Source organism: Coptis chinensis, chromosome 4, assembly GCF_015680905.1.
Source record: "Coptis chinensis isolate HL-2020 chromosome 4, ASM1568090v1, whole genome shotgun sequence".
NCBI classification, from domain to species: domain Eukaryota; kingdom Viridiplantae; phylum Streptophyta; class Magnoliopsida; order Ranunculales; family Ranunculaceae; genus Coptis; species Coptis chinensis.
In genome coordinates this window covers 12,697,315-12,710,422 of record NC_141459.1, presented here as the reverse complement: position 1 = coordinate 12,710,422, position 13,108 = coordinate 12,697,315, and the positions used below count along the sequence as shown (strand labels likewise).

Genomic DNA, 13,108 nt, shown 5'->3' with positions numbered 1-13,108 from the left:
AGCCATGCGCTTTCGACCGTGTTTTGTATCACGTGTAGAAGACACAACTTCCATATCAAGTGCTTCTCCAGGTGCAAATTGTCAATCGAAGTCGTTCATCTGATACTCCAGTACATAGGGATGTCTATCAGTCGGCGCGACATCCTCGGGTTCTTCTCCCCCACTGTATTCTACTTCCTCAGGTTCTTTTCCCTCATCGCCAATGTCGTCTGTGTACTGCCAATCATCACCGTCGAAAGGTTTAAAAGGATCCATATCAAATTTTAAAAGTTTAAGTAGGTTTTTGTTTTTTTTTTAACTAAGGAGAGGGTTTTATAATTGTGAAAAGAGGTGAAAGTGACTGAACCGCGCGGATTTGGAGCTGTTTATATAGAAGTAGCACGCAGTTTTCTGAAAACCGCGTGGGCTTGGGCCTGTCAGTTGGGCTTTAGTGGCGCGGTTTTGGCAAAACCGCGTGGGCTATATGGCTCGGTTTTGGCAAAACCGCGTAGTTGCTTAGTGTTTTTTTGATGTTGCTCCTAAAGTTGCTTGGTGTTTTTTTAGTTTGGTGTTTTTTTTGTTGCTCTCCTAAAAATGCTATAAATTTCTAACAATTTGGTGTTTTTTCATCTTCAGGAGAGACACATGTTGATGAGAACACCAAACCAAATACCAAATTGGCCAAAATTTGGTTCCAGTTTTGGTGCTGTATCAAATCTCACTTGCGGGCGGTTTTTCTAACATCGTGTGAGCTTGGGCTAAACAGTGGGCTTCAATCACGCGGTTTTGCGAAAACCGCGCGAGAGATTGGGAAAGAAAAGAAAGAAGAAAGTTGATGTGCGACACATCGCCAGTGGCTCGATTTTGAGAAAGCCGCGTGAGCTATATGACGCGGTTTATCTAAAACGGGTCATTTGATGTCGAATATTTGATGTTTCTCCTAAAGTTGGTTGGTGTTTTTTTTTGTTTGGTGTTTGATTTGGTTAAAAAAAATTGTGTTTTTCCCCCAATATAGATTATTCTTAGAAAAAATCAGCACGTTTGAAGATGTTTAGATGTATCAAAATTTGATTTCAATGTTATAAAATTATCCAACGGTCCAAATTTATCAAATTTCAAAATAACTTTTGACAAGGTTAATTTTTTTTTATTTGAGCTGATTTTTTTGTAAGAAGATTTTATACTATGTGAAGACTATCTTCACCAAAAATCAGCCCTCAATTGATCTTATAAATCTATTTTTGGTGGTGGAGTTCATATAACAAGATCGATAAATTAGACCAACAACTAAAATTGGATTTATTAATTACAACATTCCAGATTGACTTGCATTTTGTGGAATGCTTTACATAGTTAAGAGCATATTTAGGAGAGACACTATCCTAGTATCAAACAACAACTAACAATTTGGTGTTTTTTCATCTTCAGGAGAGACGCATATTGATGAAAACACTAAAAACCCACCAAAGCAATGCAAACACCAAATCAACTAAAATTTGGTGTTTGCTTTGGTGTTGTATCAAATCTCTCTCGCGGTTTTTTGAACACCGCATGAGCTTAGGCTCGAGTGTGGGCTTCAATCACGCGATTTTGTAAAAACCGCGCGAGAGATTTGAAAAGAGAAGAAAGAAGAAAATTGATGTGTGACACATTGTGCGGTTTCTGGAAAACCGCGTGGGCTTGGGCGTCTATGATGCAGTTTTGCGAAAGCAACGTGGAATATATGGCGCAGTTTATCCAAAACCGCGTCATTTGATGTCAACTATTTGATATCGCTCCTGAAGTTGGTTGGTGTTTTTTTTGTTTAGTATTTGATTTGGTTCAAATATTTTGTGTTTTTTGGTTTCTCTCCTAAAGATCGTTGCTCTGAGAATAAGGGTGTGCATGGGTATTCGATTACCCGAAACCGAACTGGAACCATTTATAATAGTTATGGGTCGTAAAATGTTAGATCCATTAAAAGCGGGTCTTTAATAACCGACCTGATAAAGAACCGAATAGTAAAAAACCAATGGGTACCCAAACCGAAATCGGAACCAATTATTATGATTTTGATATGTAAAGTTTAGTATTATATTACTCTAAATAAATACAAACCCAAACATTATAATATATAGTTTGTTTGCAATTTTAGGCGTCAAAGTCTACTAAATATATAGGGGTAGGGGTAGCATAATAGTGAATGTATGTTATTAAATGCACGTATGTTTTGTAACATTACATATATTGAACATGTATATATATTATAAATATTAATAATAATGTCGACTACATGTACGCATACTGTGAATTAATTAATACACTGTATATATTAACTAATATAAATGTGTACATGATAATATTTACATAAGTGCACGTGCTTGATATATTATACGTACGTGTATACATACATGTATATATATGATAATGAATGCGTGCAATGATAACAATTTAGTGTGTGATATATATTTATATAGGACGTATGTATGTACGTACGTATAGTAAAATGTACACGTGTTCGATTTGAAATGCAAGTTAATACATGCGTACGTACAATTTATGAGATTTATTTAGAGTTTTTAGAAAATTTTCAGCGATTATTGAATTTAAAACCATTACAAGTGTTATTGTCGCACTAAAAACCAACTTTTATATCGGTTATGTAATTAAAAACGTAATTTTTTAATAATAATAATAATAATAATAATAATAATAATAATAATGTATAGTCCGAGAAGGAACCGAAATCGGAACTGGAACCGACTTAATTAATGTGTATGGTTTCGGGTTTTCTAAATATAAAAAAAACCCGAAAGAACTGAAACCGGTAGGAATCGTTAAAAATATAACCAAATCTAAAACTGATAAGAACTGAACTAGAACCGACCCATGAACACTCCTAGTTAAGATCACGAATAATTAGTCTAATCTTAACTTTGCTAAAATTTCAGTAGGAAAAGCAACTTCTCGTTTGAGCCATCGTACCGAACTTAAGGTGCTTAGGTTCAAAGTGTGCACAAGAATATTTAACTTGTACACAATCCAAGAACCTATGCAATTCAAATCAATTTGCTATTTGTTCCTAAAACTAGGGGTGACAGTTTTGTACACGACCTGCGAAACCGATATGAAATTAGCGGCTTTGTACATGTTTTGGTTGGAGAAAAAAAAAAATTGGTCATTTAGGGGTTGATCTGCCGAACCCGTCAAATAAATGGGTTGGGTTAGTGTCACATATGTTAACCCAAATAATCTGTGAGTAGACTCGATTAGTTATCAGGTCTAATGGGTTGGGCCATCAACCCGTGATTTGTTTTAAGATATTATCATCCCAACTCCCTAAAACAAAAGAGAAGAATTAGTAGTAGTATCATGTTGTGTAACAATTAAGTATGTCTTTTTAATAAATTTAGACTTAATCTATTGTTATTTATCAGTTTATGTTTTCAAAAATTAAAATTTATTAACGGATTGTTGGTTAACCTAATCCGAGTTTGACCCCGCTAACTTAACAGGCCATATGTTAGGTAACCTGGCAATTTAGCGGGGTTGAGTTCGGATTAGACAATCTTGACCTGTTTATCAAATAGATTGGGTTTAGGTTTGGTCCTTCAACCCGTGATCTGATTTCAACCCGGCATTAACACGACCCATTGCCACCCCTACCTAAAACAGTGACAGCAAATATCAGAGTATCACAGAAGAAACAATTAATATGCTGTAGTGCTTTGTCTGGCACTAGTAATTACCATTTTTAAGAGTTTGGAATCGCTGTTAAATGGACATGATCCAACTAAGATTTAATAAATGGACATAGGAGTGTCTCTTTTTGCCGAATTTCCGATTTTTCCGAAATCCGACCCGAAATTGGTCTGGCTTTGGGTGTAGTTTTCATTGGCCGATTTTCCGATTTCCGAAAATTCCGAAAAAAAAAATGGATCGGATTTGGATATAATTCTAAAATCTGATCCGATCCGAAATTTCCGATATTATTGCCAATTTATTCCGAAAATATATACTTCTCTCACTATTCACTTGATTAGATCTCGACCGTTCATTCATTTTATAGTTTTACTTCCAAAACAAAACAAAACATAACCACCCGCTACTTCCCACTTGAATTGGACCAGCTCTCTTGTCATTACACCGTCTGCCATAACAACAATGATATGGAAAAAAATGTCATTGAGCCATACAATGACTTCCAGACCAATCCAAAAGCCAAATTCCAATAGATACCAATAGATAGAATATTATGTAAAGCTACTTTGAGTCCAAGACCATAATCCATTATTTATGCATACACTTCACGCCATAGTACAAAATATCCCGATATATCGCGATATTTGGGGATATCTATCCAGATTTTAGAAAAAGATATATAAATATCACGATATGTTTAGAGATATATACGACTATAAATATCGGTGATATTTTGACGATATTTATGATATTTGTGATATTTTAGGATATTTGGAGATATTTGGCGATATTTTGTGTATATAATAATTTTATTTAATATTTACCATTATATTTAAAATAAATATAAATAATGTATCATGATATATCAATAAATATCCACAATATCCACGATATTTTAGATATTTTAGATATATCAACGATATTTGCATGTGAAACAATGTCAAATATCCCCAAAGAGGAGGATATATCCACGATACATATCCAGAAATTAAATATCGATAAATATCTATATCCTGATATTTTGTACTATGCTTCACGCTTCAATTTCCACACATGAAAAAAGATTGAAACATACAAACAAATACCCGCAGAATCAACAATGTTTGTTTATTGGTGGGCTGCGGTGTTTTTTACCGTTTTTTTTTCTTGGATCACTTGTTTGAATGAAAATGGATTTTCTCAATAAACAAGTGTGTATTGTTGTTGGTACATTGGTGTTATGGACATGATTTTCTCTCCCTACAATGAACATTGGCGTATGATATTTCAAAAATAATTAAAAGTAAAGAGATATTTGAAAATTTACCAAATATTCTGAAATTTCCGAATTATTCCGAAATTTCGAAAGTTTTGAAATTGGAAATATATTTTAAATCCAAAAAAAAATTGGATCGGATTTGGCTAGCATATTAGGTTCCGAATTTTTTTTGGAAAAATTCCGAAGGAGGTTAATCCGATCCGATCGAAGTCACTCCTAAATGGACATGATCCAACTAAGTTACCACTTTAGTGTTCGATAAAAACGAGATGTATTTCTGAAAGCCACACAAAATTAACTAAAACTATTATAATCATCAGAAAAGTCCACTTACACTCTGTCGACAGAAAATATCCTAGTCAATTAGTTGACACGAAACCAAAATAACGCCCCATGTGAACTGATGATCGTACACATAATTGGAAATTGTAGAATGCGACAGATTTTGAGTCAGAAATATTTTCCACCAGATATAAGATTTGTAGGAGACAGACTCGTACATATTTGAAACAATGAAAACCTATGCATTTTGAAAGTAATTCACAATCTGAGGGAGTCATTATGCCTTGGGGGGATAATTTCACTTGTTCCTCCGTAGTATTTTCTTCCTTCCTCTAATTGCAAATTCTTTGACAGAAAACCCGTTAAATTTTGTAGCTAAAGTTGGACTGGTCACCAAACACACATGAACCGTCAAGATTAATGAGACAAGGAAATAACATAACTAGAAGTTGAATGTTGTAAAGTAAGTGAGTCAAAGTGGGTATGGTATGTACGTGAGGTGGGGTTAAGTAATAATAATAAGTTAACGGTTTTGGAATATATCTCGACAAATCCGGTTTCTCACTCACTCTCACATTCTCATCTCTCTATCTTTTAAAACTTGCCACGATTCTCTTCGTACTATAATTCTTCTTGTTTACTAACAACAACAACAACGTTTTAATATACTCAAAAAGCAAAACTTAATCATAGCACAAGACTACAAGAGAGACAAAGAAACAAGAAAGAAAGTGATTAAGCATTTTGAGAGGAGTCAAATAATGGTTTCTGGGATTTAGAGAGAGGAAAGAAAGTGTGAGAGATGCCTAGGCGCAGGTTAAGAAACATAGGAGTGTTGAGAAAAGTGTTAACATACGCCATAGGGGCAATATCTATACTAGCTCTTCTTGCTGTTCATCTTCATTTTCATATCTTTCCTTCTTCTACTGAGTCTTCTTATAAGCTCCCTTGGGTAACTCTCACTATACTTTTTTCTTTCTTGGGCTTTTATTATTTTTTCAAGATTTTTATTGTGCAAGTAAAGATTCAATTTTTACAATTCTTTTTTTTTTTGGTGATTTGTGAATGTTGGGTTTGCAGGAAATTGGACACCAGAGATGGAAGAGTGAGTTGAGCTGGACACAAGAGTTTGCACCACCTCAATTTTCAAAAGTGCCACCTTCAGCTCAAAAGGTTATATTTATATTTCTTGAAATTAGTTTCACCTACTTGTTCATTTTTTTGTGGTATGTTTGAATGATGTCATGTTAGATTAGATCATTATATTAGTTTTAGGTAGAGTTGTTATATTTTTTGTAGTACAAACTACAAATTAGTCATGCATATTTCATGTTTTTCACTCCTTTAGATTTGAACAGTTGGTTGGTGCAAGGGGGATTTTGGATTTTAACAAGCTATGGAAGCCGCCTCCGAGTCGTGATTTTTTGCCCTGTATTGAGCCTAGCCCTTTGTACTCACGTAAGTGAAACATGTTTCGAATGGTTTTTTAATCATGCTGGTTGCATTTCCTCTGTGTATTTGTTTATAGTTGTTGTTGTTGGTTTTTCAGCTCCTACCGAGTCGCGGGGATACTTGCTTGTTCATACTAATGGTGGTCTCAACCAGATGCGTGCTGGGGTTAGTAGCGTTATTTTATTAATTTTTGTAATATAGTTACATAAAATTAATTGTAGTCATTTTATTCTGGAAAACTCCGGGTGGGTGTGAAAAATATCTGGTTGCACTCCTGTTTTAGCATCACATGTTTATCATATACTAGTCAATGATGAGTAATGCAACATGCTCTACGGCTAAATAATATAGAGAACTATACATCTGAAGAGTCTACTCTTTGTTTATTTTGTTGAGGGAAGTTCAAGCCAATATGCTGCTTCTATCCCCTCTGTCTCTCTGATCTAGTTCTCTACTATATCTCAATAGTTCATTAGTTCAACTAAATTGAGGCTGTCTTTGATATTGAACTAAAATTTATAGGAAAAATTATAAGATAAAACTTAGAGAAGTGTTTTGAGGGATTTGGTTGGTCTTTAATAATTAAGACATTCTATACTGTGTTACAGCTGGGAAAACATGTACTGGGACATCATTCCATTCGTAGCCAATATTTGTTAAATCATTATTCTACTAACAATGTTTCACGGTTGCAGTGATGCATTTAGACCTTGTGACTGATTCTTAAACAGTATCTAATCTTATGAGTTGATATGTTTGTATCTTAGTCTGTACATCAGTAGATATATTCTAGAGGTGTCAGCATGTCCCTAAAGTCTACAACACTTCCTTCCCCACCCCTATTAGCCACTAAAGTCATAGTTTTGAATCCAACAAGAAAATTTTATCATGTCTGTACTCTTTATATGTATTAGGCTATTAGCATTACTTTATTGTGTTATGGATCCATGGTACATGTTTGGCTTCTCATTTCATATATTTAAGTGTACTATAATTCAGTTTTGGATGCTTAATTGAATATACAACTACGATAGAATTGTTATTCCACTTATTGGTCAGTTGAAACTGAACCAAGTCTCTTCTCTGAGTGCAGATATGTGACATGGTGGCTGTGGCCCGTATCTTAAATGCTACTCTTGTTGTTCCAGAACTTGATAAAAGGTCATTCTGGCAAGATACAAGGTATGAATATTTCTCATCTGCACATGTTCGTAATTATCCAGGTGCTGATGTGGTTTAAGATTTACAAAGTTTGTTCTTTGAATTGCAGCAACTTTTCAGACGTTTTTGATGAAGACCATTTTATTAATGCTCTAGCTAACGATGTCAAAGTTATAAAAAAGCTACCGAAGGAACTTACAAATGCCACCCGAGCAGTTAAGCAGTTTAGGAGCTGGTCTGGCATGGATTACTACCAAGATGAGATAGCTAGCATGTGGGAAGAGTATAAGGTATGCTCTTTGAAGGTTGAAGGTTTTATCCAAAACTGATACTTATGAGTTTTCTGATTTTAGCTCATGCATGTTATGTAGGTTATTCGAGCTGCGAAATCTGATTCTCGTCTTGCAAATAATAATCTGCCTCCAGACATACAAAAGCTACGTTGTCGTGCTTTTTATGATGCCCTTCGTTTTTCTCCTCAAATTGAGGCTATGGGAAAAGTAAATAAACAACCTTTTTCATTATTTTGAATGATCAAAATTGTCAAATTTGTTTACTAGTAAAAGAGGTTTAAGTTTTCCGTTTCATCTGTTTTGCAGTTGTTGGTTGACCGAATGAGGTCATATGGTCCATACATTGCTTTACATTTACGCTATGAGAAGGACATGCTTTCTTTTAGTGGATGCACACATGGGTTGTCCCAAGCTGAAGCAGATGAACTAACTCTGATCAGGTATGAGATTATAAGACAGGGTTCTGAAGGCTATTCATTTTTTTACTGTTAATTAAAAGGAAAAAAATAAGATATTTCCAGATAAACAAAATTTGTTGCAAAAATTAAAAGGAAAACATTTTTTTTTGCTTGTTTGTTTGTCAAGGTTGTTGAAAATTGTAATAGGGATGCTCTGTAAAAGGATCAACAGTTGATGAAGAACAACACCTTTGTTTTTAATGGAAATAGTACAATCATGCGAACTATCAAATGCTGAAGTTGTTTCACAACTTCCACGCCACTCAACAAAGATTCATGACTACTACATGCCTTTGTTCTTGCAAATAGGTTGCTTCTTTCATGTCCTCCTTTGCTCACAGCTCTCAATTCCCCTGCTCTACTTATAGAAACCATAACACAGAAAAGGGGTAACATCCTCTAAAGAAGCCTCCATTTATTAGAAAAGGTCTTCTAATGAATAACTAATTCCCTATCAACTTTATAGAAACCAAAGCCTCAAGCCACTAATAATATGCCTTTTTGAATTTTCTTTTCAAATATGTTGTGGATAAGTAAGGTGGGACTCGAATCCATGAAGTTTGTTTCCTTCTGAGGTAGGGTCCAATCCAATCCACCAATTAGTTAGTAACTTAGTATGCTTGCACATGGTGAATCAGACATGCAGTGTTTATATTATATTAACTTCATGTATGATAATTCACGCAGAGAGAACACAGCATATTGGAAGGTGAAGGAAATTGATTCCAGGGAACAAAGGGCCAAGGGTTACTGTCCTTTAACTCCAAAGGAGGTCGGTATGTTCCTTTCGGCCCTTGGATATCCATCAACCACACCCATATATATTGCTGCAGGGGATATATATGGAGGTGATGCACACATGGATGATCTTCAATTCCGCTTTCCACTATTAATGAGCAAGGTAGAAAACTGACACCTATATTTTCTTTTTCACTTATTTCCCCCCCCTCCCTGTAAATATCTCAGTTCACTATTTTTTATGATATTTGGTAGAGATTCTTTGACATCAGAAGCTTGTGTCATCTTTGATCATGCTCTTGCATTATTTGTGATTTATTCTCTCGTTTCTTTTTCTTTTTTGCTTGCCTGGTGGATGAGGACATCCAGCATGATAGCCTGTAGAATTTGGTTCTTTATTTTAGCAAGAAAAGTAGTTAGGAAGTTATGGATTGAGTTAAAGCACCAAGTAATACTTGTTGGTGTAAGATCAAGTGATGTATTGGATTGGACGACCAACAACTAGAAAGTAGAGATCAAATTGAAAAGGGGAAGTTCTCTCCCCTTTTCCCCTAAAGACTAATTAGAACTGAGATGATGCTACCTAACTGATGCCAAAATCTTGGCCCATGATGAGTTGGAATACCGTGAGAGGCAATTAACAATTGCAAAGTTTAATGAAATCAATCGTGTATCTTTAATTGTTATATCTTCATACTGGATCCAGTTATATGTACTTTTAAACAATTCTTTGGGAGAAACGAAAAGAGTAGTAAATGCTGTACAGTGATAAGGATTTTAGAGATGAATATACCAGTTGAATTTGTTTGAGAATGAGTATAAAAGAACAAATGGTATTGAAAATTGATATTTCAAGCTTAATAAATTGTTATTGTTTGGAACTTGTGGAAGGAGAGGAATGCTAGGATATTTGAGCAACTAGAAAAAGAAATTCACAAAGTAGAAGGGATCAAAGAGGAGGTACATAATTGGGCATGTGCTAACCCATGTTTCAATGGGGTGGCCTACCATGAATTTATTTGTAATTGGAATACTCTTGTACTATAAAAGGGCTTGTAACAGGGTAGAGGGGATCTTCTTGGGCATTCCATAGCTCCTTACCGATCGCATTAACAAATTGAATCTATCATATGTGCTAAACCGACCATTTAACCTGAAACATACTGGTATTGCATACAAAGCTTTGAGTAGGCTATATCTGCAAAGACTGCAATCAATATGACTATTCTTCTCTGTGCGAAACATATTGGTGTTTGTTTATTAATAGCTTACTTCAGCAATTCATCATGAACTACCAAAGTTCTATATATGTATGATATCATATAGAATTAGCTATAATATTGGCTCAGCATATTCATATTATGCTTATGTGATGAGTACAGACTTTGATGACTTGTTTATATTTTTTTTACATATCATGTTTTATGATTACAACAGTATCAATGGTGAGAGATATCCTTGTGTGCTTTAACAGGAAAAGTTAGCATCTGTGGAGGAACTTGAACCTTTTTCATGCCATGCATCCCAAATGGCTGCACTTGACTACATTGTGTCGGTTGAGAGCGATGTTTTTATTCCTTCATACTCTGGGAATATGGCCAGAGCGGTTGAAGGTCACCGTCGTTTTCTAGGGCACCGGAAAACTATATCCCCGGACAGGTAATTAAATTCCACTTCTAAAATTATACATAACTCTGATGAGGAGCGTATCCTCCAAAAGAACAAGATAATTGTTGTCTCAAGACAAAATTTCTCACTTGAAAGTATCTTGGCCATTCTTGGGCAATCCTTTAAAGCTTTGGTGGAGTTGCAAATTAAGTTTTATTTACCTTGTCCCCAACCAGGAAAGCATTGGTTCATCTGTTTGATAGAGTGGAGCGTGGATCACTAAAGGAGGGGAAAGGGTTATTTGATAGAATCATAGAAATTCATAGAAGACGGTATGTGTTCTTTCAGCAACATTTTGGTATTTACATGAGGGGAATTGGTATATTACTTTAATTTTATGGACTTTTATTATCATACGTTTGCATTGGACCTCTGATTGTACCATATAACGGTTTTGAACTGCCTAATCTTGGGACTCCCACTAATTTACAGTGTGTAGTGGCTAAATGTCAATATTCTTAGTTGCTTTACTGATCTCTAACTGGGAACATTGTGGAGCTTTTCCTCTCACGATTTCACGAATCATTCTTTCTCGACCATCTAAAAGGACTGGGAAGTGAATTTATGGTTAAGTTTGGTCTTCTAATAAAGATTTCCAGTCCTTTGTTGGAAGAAGTGTGTATATGGAGACACTTGCGCAATTGTTTTACACTATAATCATAAAAAGCAACATTTGGTATAATAATGTGGGGAGGTTATGCTTCTTTTTCAGTAACTTTTGTCTGAACCCTTATGTTGAACAGGCAAGGATCTCCACGGAAGAGGAAAGGCCCCATTTCAGGAACAAGGGGTATGGACAGGTTTCGATCAGAAGAGGCGTTTTATGTGAACCCTTTACCAGATTGTTTGTGTCGGAAGGATTCACCCAGTATAAATACATCTTACAGTATTAGATAGATTAGCTAACCAATTCTTTCGGAAGCAGAATAGATCCTTTTGATCTGGCACGTTGTTGGTGTATTTATTCATTATTCTATTGAATCGTTCCAAGCTTGTTGTGCCGTTGCCGAATGTGAATATTCTGAGCCTAGGCAGCTGCAGAACCAAATTCAGTAGAAGACCTTTCACTCTGTTATATATTTATGTAGGTATATGCCTGTTTAGTTGGCCAGCTCTTGGGTGTGGGGAAAGGGATATTTGTTATATTTTACACACATGATGTGGAAAATAATGAGTTCATTCCATGTATCTATTACCTTCGGCAGTTACAGAGTAAATAGATAAGAAATGATGAATCGTTTCATGCTAACTAGTGTATTCGTTTACACATCCAGTAAATAGAAAAGAAATGATGAATCTAATCCCACTATCTAGTGAATGTTTTTAATTTCCTTTTCTTACAGTGTCTCCCCATGGGGTAAAATGAAATTTTCACGACAAACTGGCATGTTGCCTTCTGTTAGTCTGTTTTGACAGTTTCAAAGCGATTTAGACCTCTTTCATTTCTTCCATATCTAAATTTATGTTCTGGCAAGACAGGTTTTACAAGTTTGTGATAGGTGATAGCGGCTTTTATCGGGTTATGTTCAGACTTTCTGACAATATGAAGTGCAACATGCCAATGTGCATTGAGGATTTGATTTTGGATGAGTAGTCAAGTGTCGACTGTCGAGTTGTTGGGGTTGGCGCCAAGAATAGGAGCGAACCGGACTCTCTCAATATCCCCACTACATAGAAAGTATTATAGTTATAGAGAGGGAGATGGGAGATATTTTGCTAATTTCGAAGTCCATAAAACACACTACACGTGCCTGGTTTTGTTTCGCCTTTTGATTCTCAGCCACTAATAAAAAATGATGTTGAGCATTCAATCTATTAATATAAAAAGAGTGGGTAATTAGTCAGAAGTGAGAGAAGTTCAATTGAGTAAGGAGAAAGAAGAATTGAAGGATTGGGTTTCAAAGCTTGGTAGCTAATTCCAAAGTAATTCCTACTCTCTTATTTCTTCTATTTTTCTTTTGATTGATTCAGGTGCTAGATTTTTGCCTTTGTTCTTTATGTTAATAAAATTATATCTCTGGCAATGAGTTTGACGAGGATGTTAATACCATATTGATAGACACCACTTCGAAGGAACTACGAAAGGCTTTATTTCTGTAAATGAGAAAGTATGGAGAAGGGTTGCCTACGTATGGAGT

The 13,108-nt window shown here is 35.2% G+C and overlaps 1 protein-coding gene across 1 annotated transcript; it reads left to right on the top strand.

The window, feature by feature from the left end:
• The first annotated feature begins 5,803 nt into the window (after nt 1-5,803).
• LOC147501957 (O-fucosyltransferase family protein) lies at nt 5,804-12,219 on the top strand. Its single transcript, XM_086606944.1, has 12 exons — nt 5,804-6,152; nt 6,281-6,373; nt 6,559-6,658; nt 6,750-6,817; nt 7,746-7,834; nt 7,923-8,103; nt 8,185-8,313; nt 8,413-8,546; nt 9,252-9,465; nt 10,777-10,961; nt 11,147-11,242; nt 11,714-12,219. Exons 1-12 carry the CDS (start codon nt 6,003-6,005, stop codon nt 11,865-11,867), a joined length of 1,593 nt encoding a protein of 530 aa, XP_086463070.1. The 5' UTR covers nt 5,804-6,002; the 3' UTR covers nt 11,868-12,219.
• The last annotated feature ends 889 nt before the right edge of the window (nt 12,220-13,108 follow it).